The sequence below is a fragment of the Bos indicus genome, chromosome 2 (assembly GCF_029378745.1).
Source record: "Bos indicus isolate NIAB-ARS_2022 breed Sahiwal x Tharparkar chromosome 2, NIAB-ARS_B.indTharparkar_mat_pri_1.0, whole genome shotgun sequence".
Lineage (NCBI taxonomy): Eukaryota > Metazoa > Chordata > Mammalia > Artiodactyla > Bovidae > Bos > Bos indicus.
The window spans coordinates 37675301-37698688 of record NC_091761.1 but is presented as its reverse complement, the minus strand read 5'-3'; the positions used below and the strand labels follow the sequence as shown (position 1 = coordinate 37698688).

General features: G+C 38.2%; 1 protein-coding gene across 19 annotated transcripts in view; it reads left to right on the top strand.

Annotated features, from left to right (window-relative positions):
- The window catches only part of PKP4 (plakophilin 4), a 258767-nt gene that overhangs the window by 175725 nt on the left and 59654 nt on the right, over positions 1-23388 (top strand). For 15 of the 19 annotated variants that reach the window (XM_019972371.2, XM_070767610.1, XM_070767588.1 and 12 more), the window contains 3 exons: positions 17264-17395; positions 17506-17696; positions 20375-20927. In XM_019972371.2, the coding sequence (XP_019827930.1) occupies positions 17264-17395; positions 17506-17696; positions 20375-20927 (876 nt within the window). The remainder of the gene's footprint in view (positions 1-17263; positions 17396-17505; positions 17697-20374; positions 20928-23388) is intronic. The other 4 variants (XM_070767595.1, XM_019972379.2, XM_070767592.1 and 1 more) reach the window with 2 other exon arrangements.

Sequence of the window (23388 nt, the reverse complement as noted above, 5' to 3'; positions counted from 1 at the left end):
CCCACAAACATATATTCCTACCTTTACCAACTGTTACACCTATCTATGCTTCCGATGTTACCAGTGGTGAGTAACATTTGAAATGTAAATCATCATGATTATTTAAATTTTTAATAATTTATTAGTCTTTTAAGAAAATTGTTTCCAATTTCTCTTTAAGCCTCTGCAGATTAAAGAGGGTAAATTATTTAAAGAAATAATTATTATTCATTGAATCACATTGCCTGGAGACTTCAGCATACCACTGACCACTCTATTATTTGACTAATTCTTATGAAAATTGGAGTTATGCCTGATCTTAAACTTAATAATTTTGTTACATTACCTGTCAGCTTTGCTTTCTTCTCTTTTCATATATCTGATACAGTTTTCTGTCAACAAAAATGCAACAACCACTATCAAAACAAGTAAAAAAAAAACTTTTTATCACCACTGGAGGTAATTTGAGTAACAAATAACCTCACTCCAGATCAGATCAGATCCTCAGTCGTGTCCGACTCTTTGCGACCCCATGAATCACAGCACGCCAGGCCTCCCTGTCCATCACCAACTCCTGGAGTTCACCCAGACTCACATCCATCGAGTCAGTGATGCCATCCAGCCATCTCATCCTCTGTCGTCCCCTTCTCCTGCCCCCAATCCCTCCCAGCATCAGAGTCTTTTCCAATGAGTCAACTCTTTGCATGAGGTGGCCAAAGTACTGGAGTTTCAGCTTAAGCATCATTCCTTCCAAAGAAATCCCAGGGCTGATCTCCTTCAGAATGGACTGGTTGGATCTCCTTGCAGTCCAAGGGACTCTCAAGAGTCTTCTCCAACACCACAGTTCAAAAGCATCAATTCTTCGGCGCTCAGCCTTCTTCACAGTCCAACTCTCACATCAATACATGACCACAGGAAAAACCATAGCCTTGGCTAGACGAACCTTTGTTGGCAAGGTAATGTCTCTGCTTTTGAGTATGCTATCTAGGTTGGTCATAACTTTCCTTCCAAGGAGTAAGCGTCTTTTAATTTCATGGCTGCAGTCACCATCTGTAGTGATTTTGGAGCCCCCAAAAAATAAATCTGACACTGTTTCCACTGGTTCCCCATCTATTTCCCATGAAGTGATGGGACCGGATGCCATGATCTTCGTTTTCTGAATGTTGAGCTTTAAGCCAACTTTTTCACTCTCCTCTTTCACTTTCATCAAAAGGCTTTTTAGTTCCTCTTCACTTTCTGCCATAAGGGTGGTATCATCTGCATATCTGAGGTTATTGATATTTCTCCCAGCAATCTTGAATCCAGCTTGTGCTTCCTCCAGTCCAGCGTTTCTCATGATGTACTCTGCATATCAGTTAAATAAACAGGGTGACAATATGCAGCCTTGACGTACTCCTTTTCCTATTTGGAACCAGTCTGTTGTTCCATGTCCAGTTCTAACTGTTGCTTCCTGACCTGCATACAAATTTCTCAGGAGGCAGATCAGGTGGTCTGGTATTCCCATCTCTTTCAGAATTTTTCACAACCTCACTCCAGAGGTTCCCCAACTTTGGTGCATATTAAAATTGCCTGTGGAGTTGTTAAAATATTATTCCCAGGCCTTCCTACACATGACCAAGTCCTAAAGCGTGGGGCACAAACCAGACATCAATGATCTTTTAAGATCCACCTTTAAACACCATGTGATTCCACTCTGCTGTTTGAGACCCACTGCCTTACTCATAATTAAGTTAATTTACTTACTAGTAATTAAAGAGAAGATTTAAAATTTTATCCTTCCTGTCCTGTATGTATTTTTCCCCAGGATCACCCAATAACCCTAGACAGTGTAATAAATACAGAAAAAAAATCAATAAAATTAGAAAGTCAGCAATTTATAACCCTTAATGAAATCATTGATTCAAGCAAAGATTATTAATGTATGCAAAAACCTCTATGTTCTTAATCCTAGCTGCACATTAGAATTACCTTGTGAATTTTTTAAAAGTCCTACTATTCAGACCACAACTTAGGCTGAGTGACTTGGCATCTCTGAGTGTAGGACTCAGTCAGCAGTAGTTTCTAAGTTCCGCGCCCTATACTTCCACCCCAGGCAACCAAGTTGTGTGGTGTGCAACCAAGGCCGAGGATCCTTGCATTAGTAGAAAGGAATGTGGTAAACTTGAAAATACAAACAAGAGGCTGCCACCACTTGAATTGGCTGATTGATCTGAGCAAATATAAAAGTTATGATATGACAGGATGTAAAGTACATGGCACCTTTCGTAAAGTACTCTAACCCACAGAAGCTTGACCGGAAAGCTTTTTATCTCTAAATTTCTGCTTACAAGAAAAATTGTAGTTGAAAGTTGTGTAAATGATACCATGAGAAATCCATCAAACAAATTCAGCATGTGGCACATCCTGCGAGTTTATTGCTATGGTTCCAGCAGTGAACCAAGAAAATGAAAATGAAGGAATGGGAAATCCTTTTTAGATTTAAAGGACTTAAAGAACAATCACAAATGCAATCACGAGCAATTCACAAACGTGAACCTTGTTTTAGCCTGCCTAGTGCATGCCACTGAAGAAAGACATTTGTGAGACATCAGAAAGATTTTGAATGTGAACTCATTATACGGCATTATGGAATAATGGTAGTTTTCTGAAGTCCTTGTTTTATAGAGCTACAAGTGGAAGTATTGAGAGTTCTGATGATCTCATGTGAGAGGTCTGTTTTAAAATTCTCTAACAGAAGAAAGGGAAAAGATAAATGGAGCATGAGAAGTGTGGCATAATGTAATTATTAAATCTAGGAGGTGATTAATTATAGTTTTCTCTATTTTTATATGTGTTTAAAAGTTTATTTCTAAAAAAATTAAATATAGATTCTGTAAACAAAGGGGTTTAAACTGTACATCAGAGTGACATATGTTAAAGCCTGCCAAGTGTTGCCATACTCTGAAGGCAGCTTCTAATAGAAACAAAACCAACTATGAGACAGTGACATGCGCTCTTAGGCAGTGGGTGGTACTTTAAGTTTCCACGTAGATGAGATTTTGCTAACATTAAGCAAAATTACCTCTAGCATGCTGGGCATCAGCTTAGAACTCCACATTTGTCACTCTGTGCATGGGTGTTTGTGCCACCAAATAAGAATATTAGCATTTTGCTTTAGTCAGTGTATATCTGAATGTTCCCGAGCCAGTTATTCATGATGTATGAACATGTCCCTGAGAAGCTTAAATATTTTGAGTTAGTACTTCATGTAAAAATCAAATATCCAGTTTTAGCCTTTAACATTTTATGTTTAATTCAAACATGTCAAATAAATATTTAAATTCTCTCATGCTTTTAGTGATAATGTGAAGAAATATTCTATTAGGTAGCTAAAATAAAATAGAAATTGTCAAGTCAGAAAGCTCCTCTTTTTCCATTACCACGTCCTCAACACACTGAGCAGCAATTCCTCAGTTTACAATTGTTACTTTGGTGTGTGTGCGCATGTTAAGTCACTTCAGTCATGTCTGACTCATTGTGACCCCATGGACTGTAGTCCACCCACCACCTCTGTCCATGGGATTCTCCAGGCAAGAATGCTGGATTGGGTTGCCATGCCCTCCTCCAGGGTGTCTTCCCAACTCAGGGATCGAGCCCACGTCTCCTGCGGCTCCTATATTGCAGGCGAATTCTTTACCACTGAACCACTGGGGAAGCTTAGTTGTTACTTTGGAAAACATTAAAAAGGCTACCATCTATAACTCCACATTTCATTTTTATACCAAAGTTAGCGTGCCTTTAGCTTTATCTTGATAATCTTTGTCCAAATAGATAATCCAATAGAAAAGTACAAAAAAAGTTTCACAAACTCCATTCATTGCTTTTGGTGGTGAATATATATGGATTATTTTTTAAGATTCTTTTTGGTTTTTTAATAGAAGTCTATCTCATATCTCCCATTAGCAAATATTTTTATTGATGCATTTGATAACCTTTCTTCCCATAAAAGAATGAAATTTGTCTTTGAAAAATTATTTTAGTGATTTTTGAGCACTTATTTTCCATAGACTTCACTTTACAGCTTCCCAGGTGGCTAATGGTAGAATCTGCCAGCCAAACAGGGTTCGATCCCTGGGTGGGGAAGATCCCCTAGAGAAGGAAATGGCAACCCATTCCAGTATTCTTTTTTTTTTTTTTTAAATGATCTTCTTTAACTTGCCTTTATTGCTCAGATTATTTTTGTTATTTATCCATGCTGATCACTTGTAGTTCACTCATTTTCACCATTGAATTGCATGAATATGCCACAGTTAATTTGTTCCTTTTCTTGTTGATGGGCAATTGGGTTGTTACCAGTGTTGTTTTTTATTTAAATTAATTTATTTTTTATTAAGGATAATTGCTTTACAGAATTTTGCTGTTTTCTGTCAAACCTCAACATGAATCAGCCATAGGTATAGATACATCCCCTTCCTTTTGAACCTCCCTCCCATCTCCCTCCCCATCCCACCCCACTAGGTTGATAGATACTCCAGTATTCTTGCCTGGAAAATCCAATGAACAGAGGAGCCTGGTGGGCCACGGTCCATGGGTCGCAAAGAGTCAATCACTTAGCAACTAAACTACCACCACCACACTTTTTACATGACAGCAAATCCCTTATTCTTTTCTCAGCTTTTCTCATTAGGAAGTGAGCCCCCTGGCCTTTCATGAACAATCACCTGTTAAACTTGGACACTTCATAGTGGGGTCTGCTTCTTTTCATCTTTATATTTCTAAACTTACTGTTTCTGTAATTTTTCTTTTGTAGATAAAAGAGTATAAATTTTTATGATAGGTGTAACACCTGTATTTTTATTAGTACCCAGACTGAAACTACTTAATAAGCACTCATCTTAATTTCCATTACTTGTAGAAATTCCTCTATTTTTTTTCCTAAAAATCAGTTTTAATCATTTTGAATCCCTGGACAGAATTCAGGAATTTTAAAGTATTTTTGAACAAGAGCTCTCTCTGATGACATACAAAGCAAAATTATTTTTCCGATTTGTCATTGTAGAAATCAGAGTACTTCATACCAATTTATACAGATATGAAGTTTGCTTAAACTATGAGACTGAATTCAGGTAGATGAGCTTTTACAATGGATTTTAAGGCAGACTAGTTGATGTTTAGAGCAAGGTTTAAAGTGAACTAGAAGGTACTTTGTTAATATGGTTTCTGTTTTCCAAAGCTTTTAACACAGTGTTTTCTGGATGAAAAAACTTTAGGGCCGTTGTCTTACTAATATTTAAAAGAAAGTATGAGCATGCATAAGACTCAAGAATTTAGATATACTCAAGAGAACCAGACTAGAAATAGCTTCATAAAACATGGTCTTCTATTCATTCTTCTAAGTTTTTACTTCCATGAAAACTCAACTTTTAAAGGATATCGTATGTGTATAACAGTTTATAGTTGTCAACAAACTCCAAATATGTATAATATTCTTAAAATATCAGTCAATATCCATCTATGTCTTATGTGGATTAAAGAACATTCTTATGCTTCATGCTTCCGTCACCCTATTTACATATTCAGTCTGAATCAGGATTTGCCAGTGTTCTCATTGTCTCCAGTAATAAGGCTTCCTTCTATAGAAATTAATCTTGTACATCAGGGAAGCTACTGAAGAGGTCAAGTCTTTGGGGGACCATTTTCCAGGTGCCCTTCCAGAATTTGGCTGAGAGTTTTACTTCTTAGCTGTTGAAGGCACTGGAATACTATTTCTGCAACAGCTCTCTGGAAAGTAGACTCCCTCCTGAGCCTCTGATCCTATGAAAAGTGAGAGTCCCAATGCCAAATAGCAAGTTGAGTCCCCATAAGACTAAATACTCTGCTCATTTTTCACAGTGTTGCCCCTGTGTGTAATAGCCTTAACTGGCTTCTAGGCCAGAGTTGGAAAAAATGTCACATGCCCAGTTCCCTTAACAAAGAAAGTATCATCTGCCTTAACATTGCGTGCTGTTACCATCCTAAGAGCCCTGCCAGAACTCACACTACACTACTTTTTATGAAAGGGCACACCCGTAAATGCTATAGCAACTCAGGACAAGGAGAATGTGGCATAAAGTTACAGCATGCTGGTTTGTGAAAGACTAGTTACAGGGTTGTACGTGCTGAGTCTCCTTACTACTGATCTCTAGGTTTCTGTTTCCATGGTGATTTTACACACAGTATAGACCTCTGTCATTTCATATAACATAAACAGACACATAGATTAACAAAGCAGAGGCATTTTCAGAATTTCAAGTTCTTTAAAGAAGTCTTAGACTTTTTACTGAGCATATTTTCATGCGTATTCAATATGTATCGGGGAGATACATGACAGAAAAGATAAAATAATCCACTTTGTATTTCATCTTTTACTATGAGCTTAATGGGGTGGATAATATAACATTTTCAATAGGCCCACAACATTATTGTCCCTTAACACATATATTTTTCTTAGCCGCAACCTTGTACTTTTTCTAATTAATTGCCCTTTTTTGAGTAATACTCAGGCATTCAGATGAAATGTAGTAGACAAGAAGGACCATGCTTCCACAAATCCCCTACTCCTAATCACAGATGGAGATTACTTCATTCTACTTTGAAGCTTTTTCAAATTCTATATTTATAGACATTCATTTTCTTGGAAGATGCTAATTTATGCTTGAAAATGTCCTGAAGTATATTTCTGGTATCCCAGAAAACATGTTTATGATTTTTTTTTTAAGGAAAGGTAACACATGTTTACACAGATGTAAACACATATTTACACAGATTAAAGAAGTAGCATTCATACTTTGCCATTTTTACTCATAAAAATGTCTTAATTTCATGTTCTGATTGTACTAAATCACAACATGCCAACTTTTAAATTATAGTTTAGAGCGTTAATCATGAAATGATTAACCCCATCATGTAAGTCTCTGTGGGTTTCTCTGATAAATTTGACTAGTATCTGCTTCCATTCCACATAGCAGATGTTTTTAAAAGACATTCTTTTGAAAGATTGTGTAAATAATGCATAATTAGTCATTGTGACATGCCATACTACAGTAAGGAATGCTTTAGTAATTCGGAAATGACCCTTTTGTTTACCTGAGGTATAGTGGCTGTGTGTACATACATTTATGTGTCTGTATGTAATTGGTGGATTATAAATTTTCAAAGAAGCAGTAAAAGCAAAACTATTTTGAAAAACAGTTTTAATTTTCTTTTAATGATTCGGAAGAGATTTCAGTGTCTTTTTCTCTTCACAGATATACATTGTAATTGAACTCTACTATCAGATCAGATCAGATCAGTCGCTCAGTCGTGTCCGACTCTTTGCGACCCCATGAATCACAGCACGCCAGGCCTCCCTGTCCATCACCAACTCCCGGAGTTTACTCAGACTCACGTCCATCGAGTCAGTAATGCCATCCAGCCATCTCATCCTCTGTCGTCCCCTTCTCCTCTTGCCCCCAATCCCTCCCAGCATCATAGTCTTTTCCAATGAGTCAACTCTTTGCATGAGGTGGCCAAAAGTACTGCAGTTTCAGCTTTAGCATCATTCCTTCCAAAGAAATCCCAGGGCTGATCTTCAGAATGGACTGGTTGGATCTCCTTGCAGTCCAAGGGACTCTCAAGAGTCTTCTCCAATACCACAAGAAAAATGATTGAAGACCTTATTCATAGTATAGAATTTGGTTATTTTACAATTCATATTAAATGAACATTTTACCAATTTTGTAGAATTTTGTATTATATTTACTGAAATGTAAAGCACAGAGTATGTACTCTGTGCTCTAAACCCAGTTATTTAGGTCTTCAAATTAGATTTTTGGCATATATGAATTTAATATTTTAATGTTCCAGTACTTTGACCATTTGATGCAAAGAGCTGACTTATTAGGAAAGACCCTGATGCTGGGAAAGATTGAAGGCAAAAGGAGAAGGGGGTGGCAGAGGATGAGATGGTTAGATAGCATCACTGACTCAATGGACATAAATTTGAGCAAACTCTGAGAGACGGTAGAGACAGAGGAACCTGGGCACGCTGCAGTCCATGGAGTTGCAAAGAGTTGGACACAACTTACTGACTGAAAAACAATTAACGTCTGTGTCCTTTTCCATATTCTATTTTCTGAAGCATTTCACTTAAAAAAAACAGGCTTTCCTGGCAGTCCAGTGATTAAGACTCCATGCTTCCACTTCAGGGGGCATGGGTTTGATGCCTGGTTGGGAAACTAAGATCCTGCATGGCTGAAAGTAAATAAATAATAAAAATATAAGATAGATACTAACATTTAGAGGGTAGATGATTATATTACTTGGGGGTAATTTTAAGTCTAGTAACCGTCTGTCACTGTAGAGTTACCAGAATGTTGTTGATTATATTCTCTATGTTGTACATTACATCCTCATGACTTATTTATTTTATAACTGAAAGTTTGTACCTCTTAAGCCCTTTCACCAGTTTGCCAACTACCCCCTAAGCCCTCACCCCTTGACAGTTAGTTTTTTCTCTGTATCTATAAGTCCATTTTTGTTTTGTATTTTAGATTCCAGAAATAAATAAAATCATATGGTATTTGTCATTCTTTAACTTATTTCACTTGGCATGATACTGTATCCATGTTGTGGCAAATGACAAAATTGCATTTTTAATGGATGGGCAGTACACAATGGGATACCACATCGTTAGTCAATTCATCCGCTGGTGGACACTTAAGCTGTTTGTATATCTTGGCTATTATAAATAATGGTGCAGTGAAAATACAAGTGTATGTATCTTTTCAAATTAATGGTTTCACTGTCTTCAGGTAAATATCCAGAAGTGGAATTGCTGGATCATATGGTAGTTCTGTTTTTACTATTTTGAGAAGCCTCCATCATGGCTGTACCAATTTACAATCCCACTAACACTACATGAAGATTCCCTTTTTTCCACATCATTGTTAACACCTGATTTTTGTCTTTTTGATAATAACTTCTGAGGGTATGAGATGATATCTCATTGTAGTTTTGATTTATATTTCCATATGATTAGTGAAGTTGAGCATCTTTTCTTGTGTCTATTGATCATCTGTATGTCTTCCTTATAAAAATGTTTCTTCAGATCCTCTGCCCATTTTTAAATTGAACTATGGGGGATTTTTGGTGTCCATTTGTATGAGTTCTTTGTATATTTTGAATATTGACCCCCTAACAGATATATCACTTGGAGATATTTTTTCCCATTCAGTAGGCTGCTTTTTTATTTTGTTGATGTATAAAAGCTTTTTAGTTTGATATAGTCTTATTTACTTTTGCTTTTGTTGTCTTTGCCTGGGGAGGTTGATCCAAAAAAATATTAATAAGACTGTTTGTTGTCAAAGAGCATACTGCCTATGTCTTCTTCTAGGGCTTAATGGTTTCAGGTCTTAACATTTAAGTCTGTAATCCATTTTGACTTTATTTTTTTGTATGTGCTATTAAAAAAAAGTGACCCAGTTTTGGTCTTTTGCATGTAATTGTTCAGTTTTTCTCGGAGAAGGCAATGGCATCCTACTCCAGTACTTTTGCCTGGAAAATCCCATGGATGGAGGAGCCTGGTGGGCTACAGTCCATGGGGTCGCTAGAGTCAGACACGACTGAGCGACTTCACTTTCACTTTTCACTTTCATACATTGGAAAAGGAAATGGCAACCCACTCCACTGTTCTTGCCTGGAGAATCCCAGGAACAGGGAAGCCTGGTGGGCTGCCATCTCTGGGGTCGCACAGAGTCGGACACGACTGAAGCGACTTAGCAGCAGCAGCAGCAGCAGCAGTTCAGTTTTTCTAACAACATTTATTGAAGTGACTGCCTTTCCCCTGCTGCATAATGTTGGCTTCTTTGTAGTAAATTAGTTGACCATATAACCACAAAGGTTTTGGAGTAGTTTAAGAAGAATAAGTCTTAACTTTTCTTTAAGTATTTGATAGAATTCACCTGTGAAGCCAGTCTGGGCCTGGGTTTTTGTTTGTTGGGAGTTTTTGATTACTGATTTAATTTCATTACTAGTGATTAATCTGCTCATATTTTTTTTCTTCCTGATTCAGTCCTGGAAGATTTAGTGTTTCTGGGAGTTTATCCACATCTTCTAGCTTGTCTGATTTATGGACTGTAGCCTGCCAGTCATCTCTGACTCTTTGCAACCCCATGGACTGTAACCTGCCAGGCTCTTCTGTCCATGGAATTTTCCAGGCAAGAATACTGGAGTGGGTTGCCATTTCCTTCTCCAGGGGAACTTCCCAACCCAGGAATCAAACCCGAGTCTCCCGCACTGCAGGCAGACTCTCTACCATCTGAGCCACGAGGGAAGCCCAAAGGGTCAGAAATAGTTGCCAAAAACTAGGACTGAACCAGGGACCTTCAGATCTTCAGGCTAGCATTCTCCCAACTGAGCTATTGTGGCCACCGGTTTGTCTGATTTGTTAGCATGTAACTGTTTGTAGTAATCTCTTAAAATCCTCTGAATTTCTATGATGTCAGTTGTAACTTGTATTTCATTTCTAATTTTATTTGAGTCCTCTCTCTGTTTTTCTTGATGAGTATAGCCAAAAGTTTATCAATTTCGTTTGTCTTTTCAAAGAACTGGGTCTTAGTTTCATTGATCTCTTCTATTGCTTTTACTATTTATTTCTGCTCCAGTCTTTATTATTTCCTTCCTTCTGCTGACTTCTAGGCTTTGTTCTTTTTCCAGTTCCTTTAGGTGTAAGGTTAGATTATTTATTTGAGAATGTTATTATTTCCTGAGGTAGTCCTGTATCACTATAAACTTCCCTCTTAGACGGATTTTGCCTAGTCCTGTAGAGTTTGGAGTATTTTGTTTCCACTTTGTTTTGTCTCAGAAGTGTTTTTTAATTTCTAATTTGATTTCTTCTTTGACCCATTGGTTTTTTAGTTGCATGTTGTTTGGCCTTTAGATGTTTGTGTTTTTGCTAGATTTCTAGTTTCATGTGATCAGAAAAGATGCTTGATATGATTTCGGTCTTCTTAAATTTATTGAGACTTTTTTTGCAGCCTAACGTGATCCATCCTGGAGAATGTTCTGTGTGCCTTAGAAAAGAATGTGTACTCTGCCATTTTAGAGTGCTGGAATGTTCTGTATATATATTTATTAGGTCTGTCTGATCTAATGTATTATTTAAAGTCATGTTCCCTTATTGATTTTCTGTCTGGTTCATCTGTCCATTGAAGTAAGTGTGGTGTTAAAGTCACTTATTACTATATTGTTGTCAATATCTCCCTTTATGTATTAGGTCCTCCTGTGTTGAGTGCACAGATGTTTACAAGTGTTATATCCTCTTGTTGGATTGACCCCTTTATCATTATGTAATGCCCTTCTTTCTCTCTTGTTACAGTTTGTATTTTAAAGTTTATTTTTCTACCCCAGCTTCCTTTTCATTTCTGTTTGCATGGAGTATCTTTTTCATCCCTTCACTTGTGTGTCGTTGGATCTGAAGCATGTCTCTTATAGGCAGCATATATATGGATCTTGTCTTTTCATCCATTCTGCCACCCTGTGTCTTTTGTTCTTGTCTGTTTCCATTAAGGGTGATTATTGATAGGCATATACTTATATCCATTGTTCATTGTTTTCTGGTTGTTTTTTATAGTTCTCTGTTCCTTCTTCTCAATCTCATTTGTGATTTGATGGCTTCCTTTAGTGTAATGTTTATGTTTCTTTTTCTTTCTTTTTTGTGTATGTGTTATGGGTTTTTGGTTTGTGGTTACCATGAGTTTTATATACAACAACCTGTGAATATAGCATTCTATTACAAGTTGATGGTCACTTCAGTTTGTGCATATTCTAAAAGGCACTACATTTTTTACTCCCCTCCCTGAATACTTTGTTTCTGAGGTCATATTTTTATTTTGTGTTTTACTTAACTCATTATTTTAGATATAGATGATTTTACTACTTTTGTCCTTTAACCTTCATACTGACTTTTTAGTTGATTGATCTACTACTTTTACTATATGTTTTCCTTTACGAATGCAATTTTTCCTTCATTATTTTTTTGTTTCTAGTTACAGCATTTTCTTTTCCATTTAAAAAAGTCCTTTCAACATTTTTAAAAAAAAACAGTTTAGTGATCATGAAGTTCTTTATCTTTGGCTTATTTGGGAAACCCTTTATCTCTCAATTCTGAATGATAATCTTGCCAGGTAGTATATTCTTGTTTGTGAGTTTTTCCTTTTAGTATTTTATATCATGCCACTCCTTTCTGGCCTGTGAACTTTCTGCTGAAAAATCAGCTAATAGCCTTATGGCATATTAACCTTTGTATGTGATTTTTTTGTTTTTCTTTCTTTATCTTAGCCATGTAATCATATGTCTTAGTATGGATCTCTTTGTGTTCATCTTATTTGGGACTTAGTGCTCCCTGCACCTGGATGTTTGTTTCCTTCTGCAGGTTAGGGAGCTTTCAGTCATTATTTCTTCAGATGGCTTTTCTTGTCTTTTCTGTCTCTCTTCTTCTGCAGCTCCTGTGTAATGTGAATGTTAGTATACTTAATGTTGTTGCATAGGTTCCTTAAACTTTCTTCATTTTTAAATTCTTTCTTTTCTTTTTACTCTCTTTTTGAGTGATTTTCACCATCCTATCTTCCAGATCATTGATAATGTTTTTCTTCATCTTCTAATCTGCTGATTTTCTCTAGTGTATTTTTAACATCAGTCATTTTATTCTTCACTTCTGGTGGTTCTTTTTTTATATTTTCTCTCTCTTTTTTGAAGTTTTCCCTGAATTTATCCATTCTTCATCCTAGTTTGGTGAGCATGTTTATGACCATTATTTGGAACTCTTTATCTACTAAGTTGTTTATCTCCATCTTGTTTTACCTTTTTTCTGAGATTTTGTCTTTTTTTTTTTTTCATTTAGAAGCTATTCCTTTGTCTCCTTGTTTTATCTAACTCTCTTGTATTTGTTACTATGCATTAGGTATATCAACTATTTCTCCTAGTCCTAAAAGAGTGGTCTCGTAAAGAAAGTCTCCTCTGAGGTCCAATGGCTCAATCCCTTCTAGTCACAAGAGCCAGGATCTCCAGGAATACCCTCTATGTGGGCTGCCTTTACTTCATGTGGTTGGACCATGATTGCTATGGGCACTCTGGTAGATTGGTGACTCCTTGGTTCAGCTAGCGGAGAGGTTTTTCCCCAGTTGCTGCAGGCACACTGATGTGTGGGTGGGGCTGGTCCACCCACAACTGGCTGTAGGTCCCAGCTGGAGCCGTCGCAGACACACTGGTATGCTGGGCTAGTTCCCTGGAGTGGAAGCGGCATTGGAGGTGTGCTGGTGCTGGCTTGGGTCACCCACTGTGGGGGCAGAGTGAGAAACGCTTTAAAGGGGCCAGTGGGGCCAGGTGGATTGATCAGGGCTGGTCCTCAGGAACACCTGGGCAAGGCTCACAGTGTTTGTTAGGTAGAAAAACAGTAACAGAAACGACACCTGCTGGCAACAGGGCACCCAGGGGAAGCAAAGAAAAATAAAAAAATGACATCTGTCAGTGTTTTCATTCCCGGAGACAGTTCCACTAGACCCCTGCCCTCTGGCAAATGTCCCCAGGTTAGTCGGTGAATCTCCTTCTCTTATATCTTCAATGTTTTTCAAGCTGTTGCTTCTGCCCTGGGACTCGGAGAAAATGAGTTTGTGTGTGAGCTCTCTATGGGCAGATTCTTGGTTTCCCACAGCTCTCTGGCTCTCCCAGACTTAAGTTTCACTGGTTTTTAAAGCCAGGCATTATGGGGGCTCATCTTCCTGGTGCAGGTCCCCCGGGATGGAAACCTGACATGGGTCCTCGCTCCTCAGGGGTCCTCCACAATTGCACTATCTCTCCCACTGTGGGTGGCTGCACTGAGGCTTTGTGTTCTGACTAGACCACATCTCTGCCCCTCCTGCCCATCTCAGTGTGGTCTTTTCTTTGTATCCTCAGTTATAAAAAATCTGTTTTGCTAGTCTTCAGATCATCCTCAGACATGGTTGTTCTAAATGTAGGTGCCGTTTTGTATATGTATATCCATAGGAGGAACTAAGCTCAGGATCTTCCTACTCCTCCATCTCCATCCCTCTAAGATTATTTATTTTAAATATCTTCTTTTAGAAAAGAAGCACAATTGCTTGTCTCCTGGGTTGCAATAAAATGTTCCATAGGATAAAGAGACCAAATTGCTGAAGTACAGATTTTTAGGGTGTCTCCTACTCTTTTCTTATTTAAATAATATCCCCTAATGGTTAAAAAGAGAGAGACATACACAGAACTCTAATGGTTTTGGTTTCCATGGTGATAATTTTTTCACATTCTGACACTGCATGCCACCTAGTGTTTCCAAGCCAAAAACTTTGATGTTTTGGTATCGCAGGTTTTATCTTATACTAAAGCCGAAGCTAGAAAATATCTAAACACCTTTTTCTTTTTTAAAATGGCACATTTCCCAATGTATGTGAAGTCTTGAAGCTACCCCAGTGATTCCTCCACATCTATAGTTTGTTGCTATTTCATGTGTGGTTTTCCAGTGTTCCTTTCCTGGATGAAATAAAGGTGGATTGCTGCATAGCTCTCTGACTTCAGGTTCATCTCTTGTTTAGCTTCTCTCAGTCATCCTATTCCCTGTAAAACTCTGGTAACCCAGCAAACTATGTATTTTACTTGTTCCTCATAAAACTCCTTCACAAATTGCGGTGTAAGAATGTTTAGAACTGTGGAAAAACAGAAGACTTGCAAATTGAAGCAGATAACTCTCCAGTATTATTAGCCTGATAGAGAGATAGAGCATGTTTCAGTATGTACTGGGGGAACCACATGCAATCTGAAATCTATATTGAAATTTCAAACTTAAGAATTCAGAACTGTCACAGAGCTCTGCTACCTAAAAGTGTACTGTCAAATAATAAATTTGGAGACACATTCATCAAAAACCTATTATTAAGAATGTCAGCAAATCTTCCTGGGGGCTAAGAAACAAAACCTTGGATTGAATCTGACATCAAGTTAAAGGATTAGAATGTAGGATTCCCAGTTTGCCTATAAACCCTGTTTTCACTTTTCAAACTAGCTTGATCAGCAATACCTAAAAGTTATACTTTGCTTTACAGGAGTGAGTGAAAGGTGCTCAGTCATGTCTGACTCTCTGTGACCCCATGGACTGTAGCTTGCCAGGCTTCTCTGTCCATGGAATTCTCCAGGCCAGAATGCCTGAATTCTCCAGGCCAGAATGCCGTTCTCTTCACTAGGGGATATTCCCAACCCTAACCCTAATCAAACCCAGGTCTCCCACATTGCAGGCAGATTCTTTACCATCTGAGCCACTAGGGAAGCCCTTGCTTTACATAGACAAACCTTGTTGAACACAAGTTACAGCACAATGCCAGGTGTGAATCAATACTCAGTAAAGAGAAGCCGCTATTCTTTCTGGGAATTTGTTTGCTCAGTAAGCACTTACTGAGTACCTGCTGAGTGCTATGCACCTGTCCTAGGCTCTGAGGTACAACAGTAAGCAACTCAGACAAAAGTCCCTGTCCACTGTGAGCTTCTATTCTAGTGGGGAGAGATGGTGATAAGTGCTATAAATAAAGGGCAAGCTGACCTCCTGTGGTAAGTGGATACTACTTAGATACTACATCCTCTAGGAGACTTCTCCTAAGGTCCTTAACCCTAGACAGTAACACAAACACATGTTCATGCACACACATACATACACTGTCTTTTCTCAGCCACATTCTTCAGTTCAGTTCACTTTCGTTGTGTCCAACTCTTTGCAACCCCATGGACTGCAGCACGCCAGGCTTCCTTGTCCATCACCAACTCCCAGAGCTTGCTAAAACTCGTGTCCACTGATTCAGTGATGCCATTCAACTATCTTATCCTCTGTCGTCCTTTTCTCCTCCTGCCTTCAATCTTTACCAGCACTAGGGTCTTTTCCAATGAGGCACCCCTTCACATCAGGTGGTTAGAGTATTGGAGCTTCAGCATCAGTCCTTCCAATGAATATTCAGGATTGATTTCCTTTAAGATGGATTGGTTTGATCTCCTTGTAGCCCAATAGACTCTCAGGAGTCTCCTTCAGCACCACAGTTCAAAAGCATATCAGTTCTTCGTCATTCAGCTTTCTTTATAGTCTAATTCTTACATCCATACATGACTACTGGAGAAACCATAGCTTTGACTGTGTGGATCCTTGTCAGCAAAGTAATGTCTCTGCTTTTTAATATGCTGTCTACATTTGTTAAAGCTTTTCTTCCAAGGACAAATTTCAGTCCTCCTTAGGACTGTGTGTTATACTCAGAATATGATACAGATTCAATTTATAAAGTGAGAGTGAAGCAGCATTCCGAAAAAAAATGTTTGTTAGCAACATGAGGGTTAAATCTGAGGAAAGAAAGACTTGTCATCAGAATTTGGGCAAATATATTTTGAAGATAATAGAGAAACAAGAACATATTCGAATGGAGTTGAATAAAATGCAGTTTAATCTGCACCACCTAAATTTATAACATAAAAAGGAAGTTGGAATTGGGAAGAAGAAGAAGATAAATAGTTTTGTTTTTTAAGTTCAAGATGGCAAAATGATATAGTTGAAAATAAAACAAGATAATAGGCAAAAGAGATTTGACTAGAGAAAACAGTAATGAGGTTAAATTTGTCTGTATTCATTTGGAAAAAGACTAAAAGCATAAAAGAAGCAAATCGATAAGAAATTAAACTTTCCATTGTTGACAGTTCTGAAAACTGTGCAAAGTTTTTTTTATTTTAGTCCATATGAAATTTGACATAAAAAGCTAGCCCTGGCTTCCAGAGTTTCATCACCAAGCTCAATAATGTGGACATCATGCAAGTTTTCATTTCAAAAGTTTGACATATGGAAGATCTTTTGTTTAAATAGCATCATTCTCACTCAGTTTGTTGATCCTCTTGGAGGAAGTCACCCAGGAGGTGAGTTTTCCAAGGGAGAACAAGGTCAGTTTTCAGATTTTAATTAAATGCAGCATGTGAGTTAATTTGTAGCTGGTAATCAGGATGACAAATACTCATGAAATTTAGCAAAACATAGTAACAAACTGAGTATATGCAATACTTGTCTATAGAAAAGAGTCAAAATGACTGTGGTTTAAGGTGAAAATAGTCTTATATTAACTTGTATGAAGTCTTGAGTTGATAGTCTTGTATTAAGATTATCTGACGTTGCTAACAAATACCTGAACCTTTTTTTTTTTAGCAAATTTTTATATAATGTCATTCATTTTAGCTGATTAAACTTATCTTCTTACAGATGTGCCAAATACTGGTGTAAACAAACCTAGAGTTTCTGACACTGTCCACCCCAACAACTATTTCATCAGGACAGAGCCAGAACCAGGGACCCTCTACTCACCAGAACAGACGTCTCTCCATGAAAGTGAGGGTCTGTTGTATTATCTTTTAAGTATTAGATTTACTTTTAATGCTTCCATTTTGAAAATGAGCATCAGAAATGTAAAATAAAGGCATTTCCTGCTGGTTTCATTCCTGCAGGATCTTTGGGTAACTCAAGAAGTTCAACACAAATGAATTCTTATTCCGACAGTGGATACCAGGAAGCAGGGAGTTTCCACAACAGCCAGAACTTGAGTAAAGCAGATAACAGACCACAGCATTCATTCGTAGGATCAACTAATAACCACCTGGTGAGGAATTCAAGAGCTGAAGGGCAAACACTGGTTCAGGTAAGCCAAACACATCAAGATCTTTGTAAAGAAATGCCCTCCTAATTGATTATGTGCTATTAATTTAAATATTCTTTATTGAAAGTAAACCCAATGTGTACAATTTTGAAGTTCTAGAATGGATGACACAGCAAAATCATTTTATACCATGAGGCTAATGAAATTTTAAACTTGAAAACTAAAAATGTATTAGTTCCTACTAATTAAATCTGATAAATTCTAGATACAGGAGAGTAGTTTTCTGAAAGCAACAAGTTTGGCATCAGGAGAGTAGTCCAGGGAGAGTGTGAGAGAACTGGGTGGTATATTCTAGTGTAGTTGTGGGTTCCTCAGAATACTAGAGCTAAAATGTGCTGTGAAGAGTCCTAGAGGGGCAGAGCCCAGTTCCCACACTTGTATAAAATGGGACTGGTCCATTCTAACCAAAGGTTTTGCCTTCGTCATTGGAAGTTTTCTCTGAAAACACATGTCTTTGCTAGAATATAGATATTCCTGCCTATAGAAAGCTAGTGTATAGAAGGATAACCATTCTGTTAAGTTATGATTTTCTTACTTGATGTTAATAATAATAATGCATATATGTTTATGAAAACTCCTTAGCTCCTCACTCATTGCCACTTTATTCACTCAGTCTTCCAGCATATGCCAAAATTAGTAGAAATTATAGGAGTCCCAAGTGGCAGTAACCAGTAAGGATGACTTTCTGGCCAAGTGCCCCAGTGATTTCTCTGGACCTGAAAAATGGCACGATGATCAAAGAAGTTAGTGTAACACTAATCTCTTCATGTAATACAGGAAGCCCTGAAGGTACACACAGCAGTAGGCCAATGTTCCCAGTGCCAAAGGAGAAATACAATATGACTTTGGCTCAACAATTTAAGGGAAACTTTTAGGTATTAAGAAACATTTCTGTATTAAAACAAACACAAATATGGAGCATGAATTTTTAAGCTAGGACAGGCAGTCTTGTGCCCATAGCAAACTGCTTCCAGCTGCAGCACCCCCCCCACCCCCACCCCACCCCTTCCTCAGATGATACATTTACTCCTCTGCTGTTCAGGATGCACTGAGGGAATGGTTTGACAAGCTTTACACTAAATGTTCATCTGTTTAGGTCAATCTCTATGTTGGCAGGTCTAAAGTCACACTTCTGAATAATAATTACAAAGATTTTCTATTTTGCCCCTAAGGGTGGTCATGTTGACTTTTTTGTTTAATTTTTTTTTTAAACTTAGGTAAGTTGATCTTGTTCCTGGAAGTTGCAAGGGGGTCTTTATATTTGCATGTATTTCAGGAAACACAGATTGAAGCCATCTGAGCCAAGTGTCATCCTTTTTTGATAGTAAACAACTTATATGTGGGACTTTTAAAATTACCTTTAGTACTATTAATAAACCCCAAGCACAGATTTTAATTTTCCAACTGCCTACTAATTTTTAAACCACCTTTTTCTTGCCTTATTATGTATTTACAGTCCTCTTCCCTCCCCAGACCTTCTCTTTTCCATGGCTATTGCCTTCACAGAATTCTTGAGTTTGAGCACCTGAGTGGTCTCAGACCCGTGTTTCAGGCAACCAGTTGCTTGTGACACATGGAGACAGAGCATATTTCCTCTTATAGCATCTAAGAATATACAAAGTCCTTGAGTCATCCTTGTTTCTTCCTTTATTGCCCCAATTAAAAGTAACAGGAGGTGGATGACGAGTGAACTCTAGTCATCACTAGGGAAATACAGAAAGCTCAGTTCTGAGCTTGTAACCCAACACCCCAGTCCAGCCACTGTTCCTTTTTATTGTCGTCCTGCATGAAGACAGAGATCTGAGATGCAATTTTGCAAGAGTCTGTGGACTCATAGGACTGGCCATGGCAGAGATGTTCCTTCTTTCCCAGCTGGCCAGAACCCAATGGAGATTTTGAGCATTCCTCCTGCTGCAGCAGATTTGAGGGCTGATTATTCATATGTCTTTCAATCCACCAGCTTAAGACAAGAGCCTATAAATCAAAGGAGATAGAAAGAAATGGCTGAAATCACTAGCAGCCACAATGAAGCTAAAAGAAAAGACAGATTTGGCTAGAGCACTTGTACAGTGCTCACAGAGGAGACCTTTGGACCCCAGACCCTATCCAAATGTTCAGTTATTCCACTTTGAGAGAATACCTTCCTTTTGTAAATGGGGTCAACCCATAAAGACAGATATAAAGACAGGTATAGATACTGCTCTAACTTAACAGATTGAAAACGTTTTGTTTTACACAAATGGGCTACCTTAGCCAAACTTAGATTTACAGGGTACAAAGTAAGTACACTATTCCAGTGGCCCTTCACGCTTGAGATACATCATACTATGTGTTGTGAAAAGTGCATGGGCAGAGGGTAACATCAAATAAAGACAAAGGTAAAAGGAATATTAAATGTCTTTGTATCTCTCCTTACGGGTTGGTTTTAGTATTCTGAAAGGGAAAGGTGGAGGTTAAATCACCAAAAACAAAAAAAAGTAGCACAAGAAAAACAGAATAAGGAAAAATTAAGATTCAGCTCTGTAGCTCAAAAAGGAAAGGAAATGCCTGAAATAAATAGTGAGTTCACATTCTGTAGTTAGCTATGTGCATGCTTTTCTGTAATGACCATGGATACACAACCCTGGATAAACCATTCTCTTTTCTCCCCCTTCCATCAGCCATCAGTGGCCAATCGGGCCATGAGAAGAGTTAGTTCAGTTCCATCTAGAGCACAGTCTCCTTCCTATGTTATCAGCACAGGCGTGTCTCCTTCAAGGGGGTCACTGAGAACTTCTCTGGGTAGTGGATTTGGCTCTCCCTCTGTAACCGACTCCCGACCACTGAACCCCAGTGCATACTCCTCCACCACATTACCTGCTCAGCGGGCAGCTTCTCCATACTCTGCACAGAGACCCGCCTCCCCATCAGCTGTACGTCGGATTGGGTCGGTCACCTCCCGGCAGACCTCCAATCCCAACGGACCAACCCCTCAGTACCAGACCACCACCAGAGTGGGGTCCCCACTGACGCTGACGGATGCACAGACTCGAGTAGCTTCCCCATCCCAAGGCCAGGTGGGGTCATCGTCCCCCAAACGCTCAGGGATGACTGCCGTACCACAGCATCTGGGACCTTCACTGCAAAGGACTGTTCACGACATGGAACAATTCGGACAGCAGCAGTATGAAATCTACGAGAGGATGGTTCCACCTCGGCCAGACAGCCTGACAGGTGAGTACAAAGTGACACCCCTACACAAGCCCAGTGGGAAAGTGTTCCATGCAACCGTTGCTAAAACAGAGCATATAATGTGGAAAAACATTATATTTTTATCTCAAAATTTGTGCCACAATGTACCGCAGACCTCAGGCTGACTTTTCTTTCAGGCTTTATACTTTTTAATGCATCAAATTATATACATTTATATCACCAGACCTCTTTTGCAATTAAAACATTTCCCCCATCCCTCAGAAAACTAGGATATAAAAGGTAGGTACTTTTTGCATATTAGAAGAATTGGCTAGAATTCTAAACTGTTGGTTGCGGTTTTTCATAGTGAAATATTTTTCACTAGCTAGGCCTACCCATTGGAGAAGGAAATGGCAACCCACTCCAGTGTTCTTGCCTGGAGAATCCCAGGGACGGGGAAGCCTGGTGGGCTGCCATCCATGGGGTCGCACAGAGTCGCACACGACTGAAGCGACTCAGCAGCAGCAGGCCTACCCATATTCAAAACCCTAAATTATGTTAAAAGGTGGTATCAGAATGTCTATTCAAATATAATTTTTTAAAAGAAATGCCTTACTAGTGTAGACTAGAATGTGGATTTCCTTACCTACTGCCTTGATTTTTAGCACCCCAATGGGAAATGCACAAAGTTCTTATGAATTGCCTTCAAATGCCACTTAGATTAAGTCAGAAAGACACCAACCAGATCACTGATAGTACAGCTGTTTCTTTCGGAGTTTTCTCATCGTGGGTTTTCTATAGGATGTACAGACTTTTGATTAAAATGATATTCATCTTTAGCTAGTAAAAAAAAAGTTAAAACTATGCAGGAAAATAAAAATTGTGAAGTGAAAGTCTCAGCCCCCTCTTACCCTCACCCAATCCCACTCCCCAGTTTATGTGTCTTCCAGACTGTTTGATTATATGTAAGTATATACATTACATATAGATGTGCACACACTGTATTTTTATGCTGTTGGAGCTCTATTATGTATATCTCCTATACCTTCTTTTTTTTTTTAATGTATCTGAGGGTTCTACCTCATTCTCTCAAGGGATGCCTAGGACCTTATTTTATAGACATAATTTGTTTAATCACTTCTGTATTAACAGACATTTAGATATCCTCATTTTTAGCTGTTAGAGACAATCATACAATATATATTACTCTTCGTGCATATCTGCACATAGCTTACTAAGATAACTGTGAGATCCATTTCTTGAAGTACGACTGCTGGATCAAAATATGTGTTTGTGTTTTCTTAATGAAATACTGTCAAACTGCCCCCACTAAACTTTTATAGATTTTTCTTTCCACTAGTAGCTTGAGTGCCTGTTCCCTACACCTTCACTAGCACTGCATATTGTCCAGGTGTTTCATCTCTGCCAGTCTGTGCCTCATTGTTTTAAGAGACCTGTGTTGAGTAATGACTGAGGTTGATGATTTGATGTTTATCAGCCATTTTATTGCTTTACTGCAAACTGCAAGTTCAGGTCCTTTGTATGTGTTTTTAAAATTTGTAAATGCTTTTTATACTTAAAATAAATTGACCCCTTGTAATATGCTTCTCAATTATTTTTCATTTCATAATTTGTCTTTTGACTGTTTTTTTGTTATTTCTTACACAGAAGTTTCTAATATTTATTTTGTATGATAAAATTAATATCCTTTCCTTATGGCTTCTGGGAAAAATAAAGCCCTTTTGAGATTTTCTAATTGCATGATCTTGCACAAAGAATAAATATTGAACTTGATTTTGAGCTCAAGGAAATTCCTATTGGAGAAACTAGCTCTTTTTCATTCAGCCATCAGAAGGGTACACTGGCTTAGATATTTTCTGGCACGGCTCTGGAAAGCATGCAACAGAGTGAGGTAGGGATCATCGATGACACGCCTCCTCCAAAGGAAGCCTGAAGAGAGAAATAGTTCTGAGGATTCCTGTTCCCCCTACCCACACCCCTCCCTATTTATGAACAGTGGCTGAAATCCATGTTTGCAGGAGAGCACAGAGAAAACCAGGAAAGAAAGGGGGCACAGAAAGGACCGTCTCCATGTTTAACCCTGAGGGCTGGACTTTTGTGGTTTAAGAAACCTGCTTCTCTTCACATTGCAGGTGAAGTTAAACTTTATGTTTCAGGGGAAAAAAATTATAGCCTACTATGGATTTTTTTGTTCCCCTGAATACCACAGTGTTCAAAAGAAGCAAAGCATTTCTTAAAAATGTTGTAAGGAAGCTTTGGTTCCCATCATCTGTCCACCTGCCCAGTTATTCTGAATGTAGATCCTAACTTATAAATTCCTTTCTTTTTTCAATTTCAGAAAGTGATGTGTTTGTCATATTTACTATGGTTCTTGAGTTCGAAGACTTAACAACCTGCTAATTGAAAAGCCTAAAGCAATATTTTGTAATAGATTCAGACACTTGAATATTTGGTGATCACAATTTAAGTGATGTGTATAAAT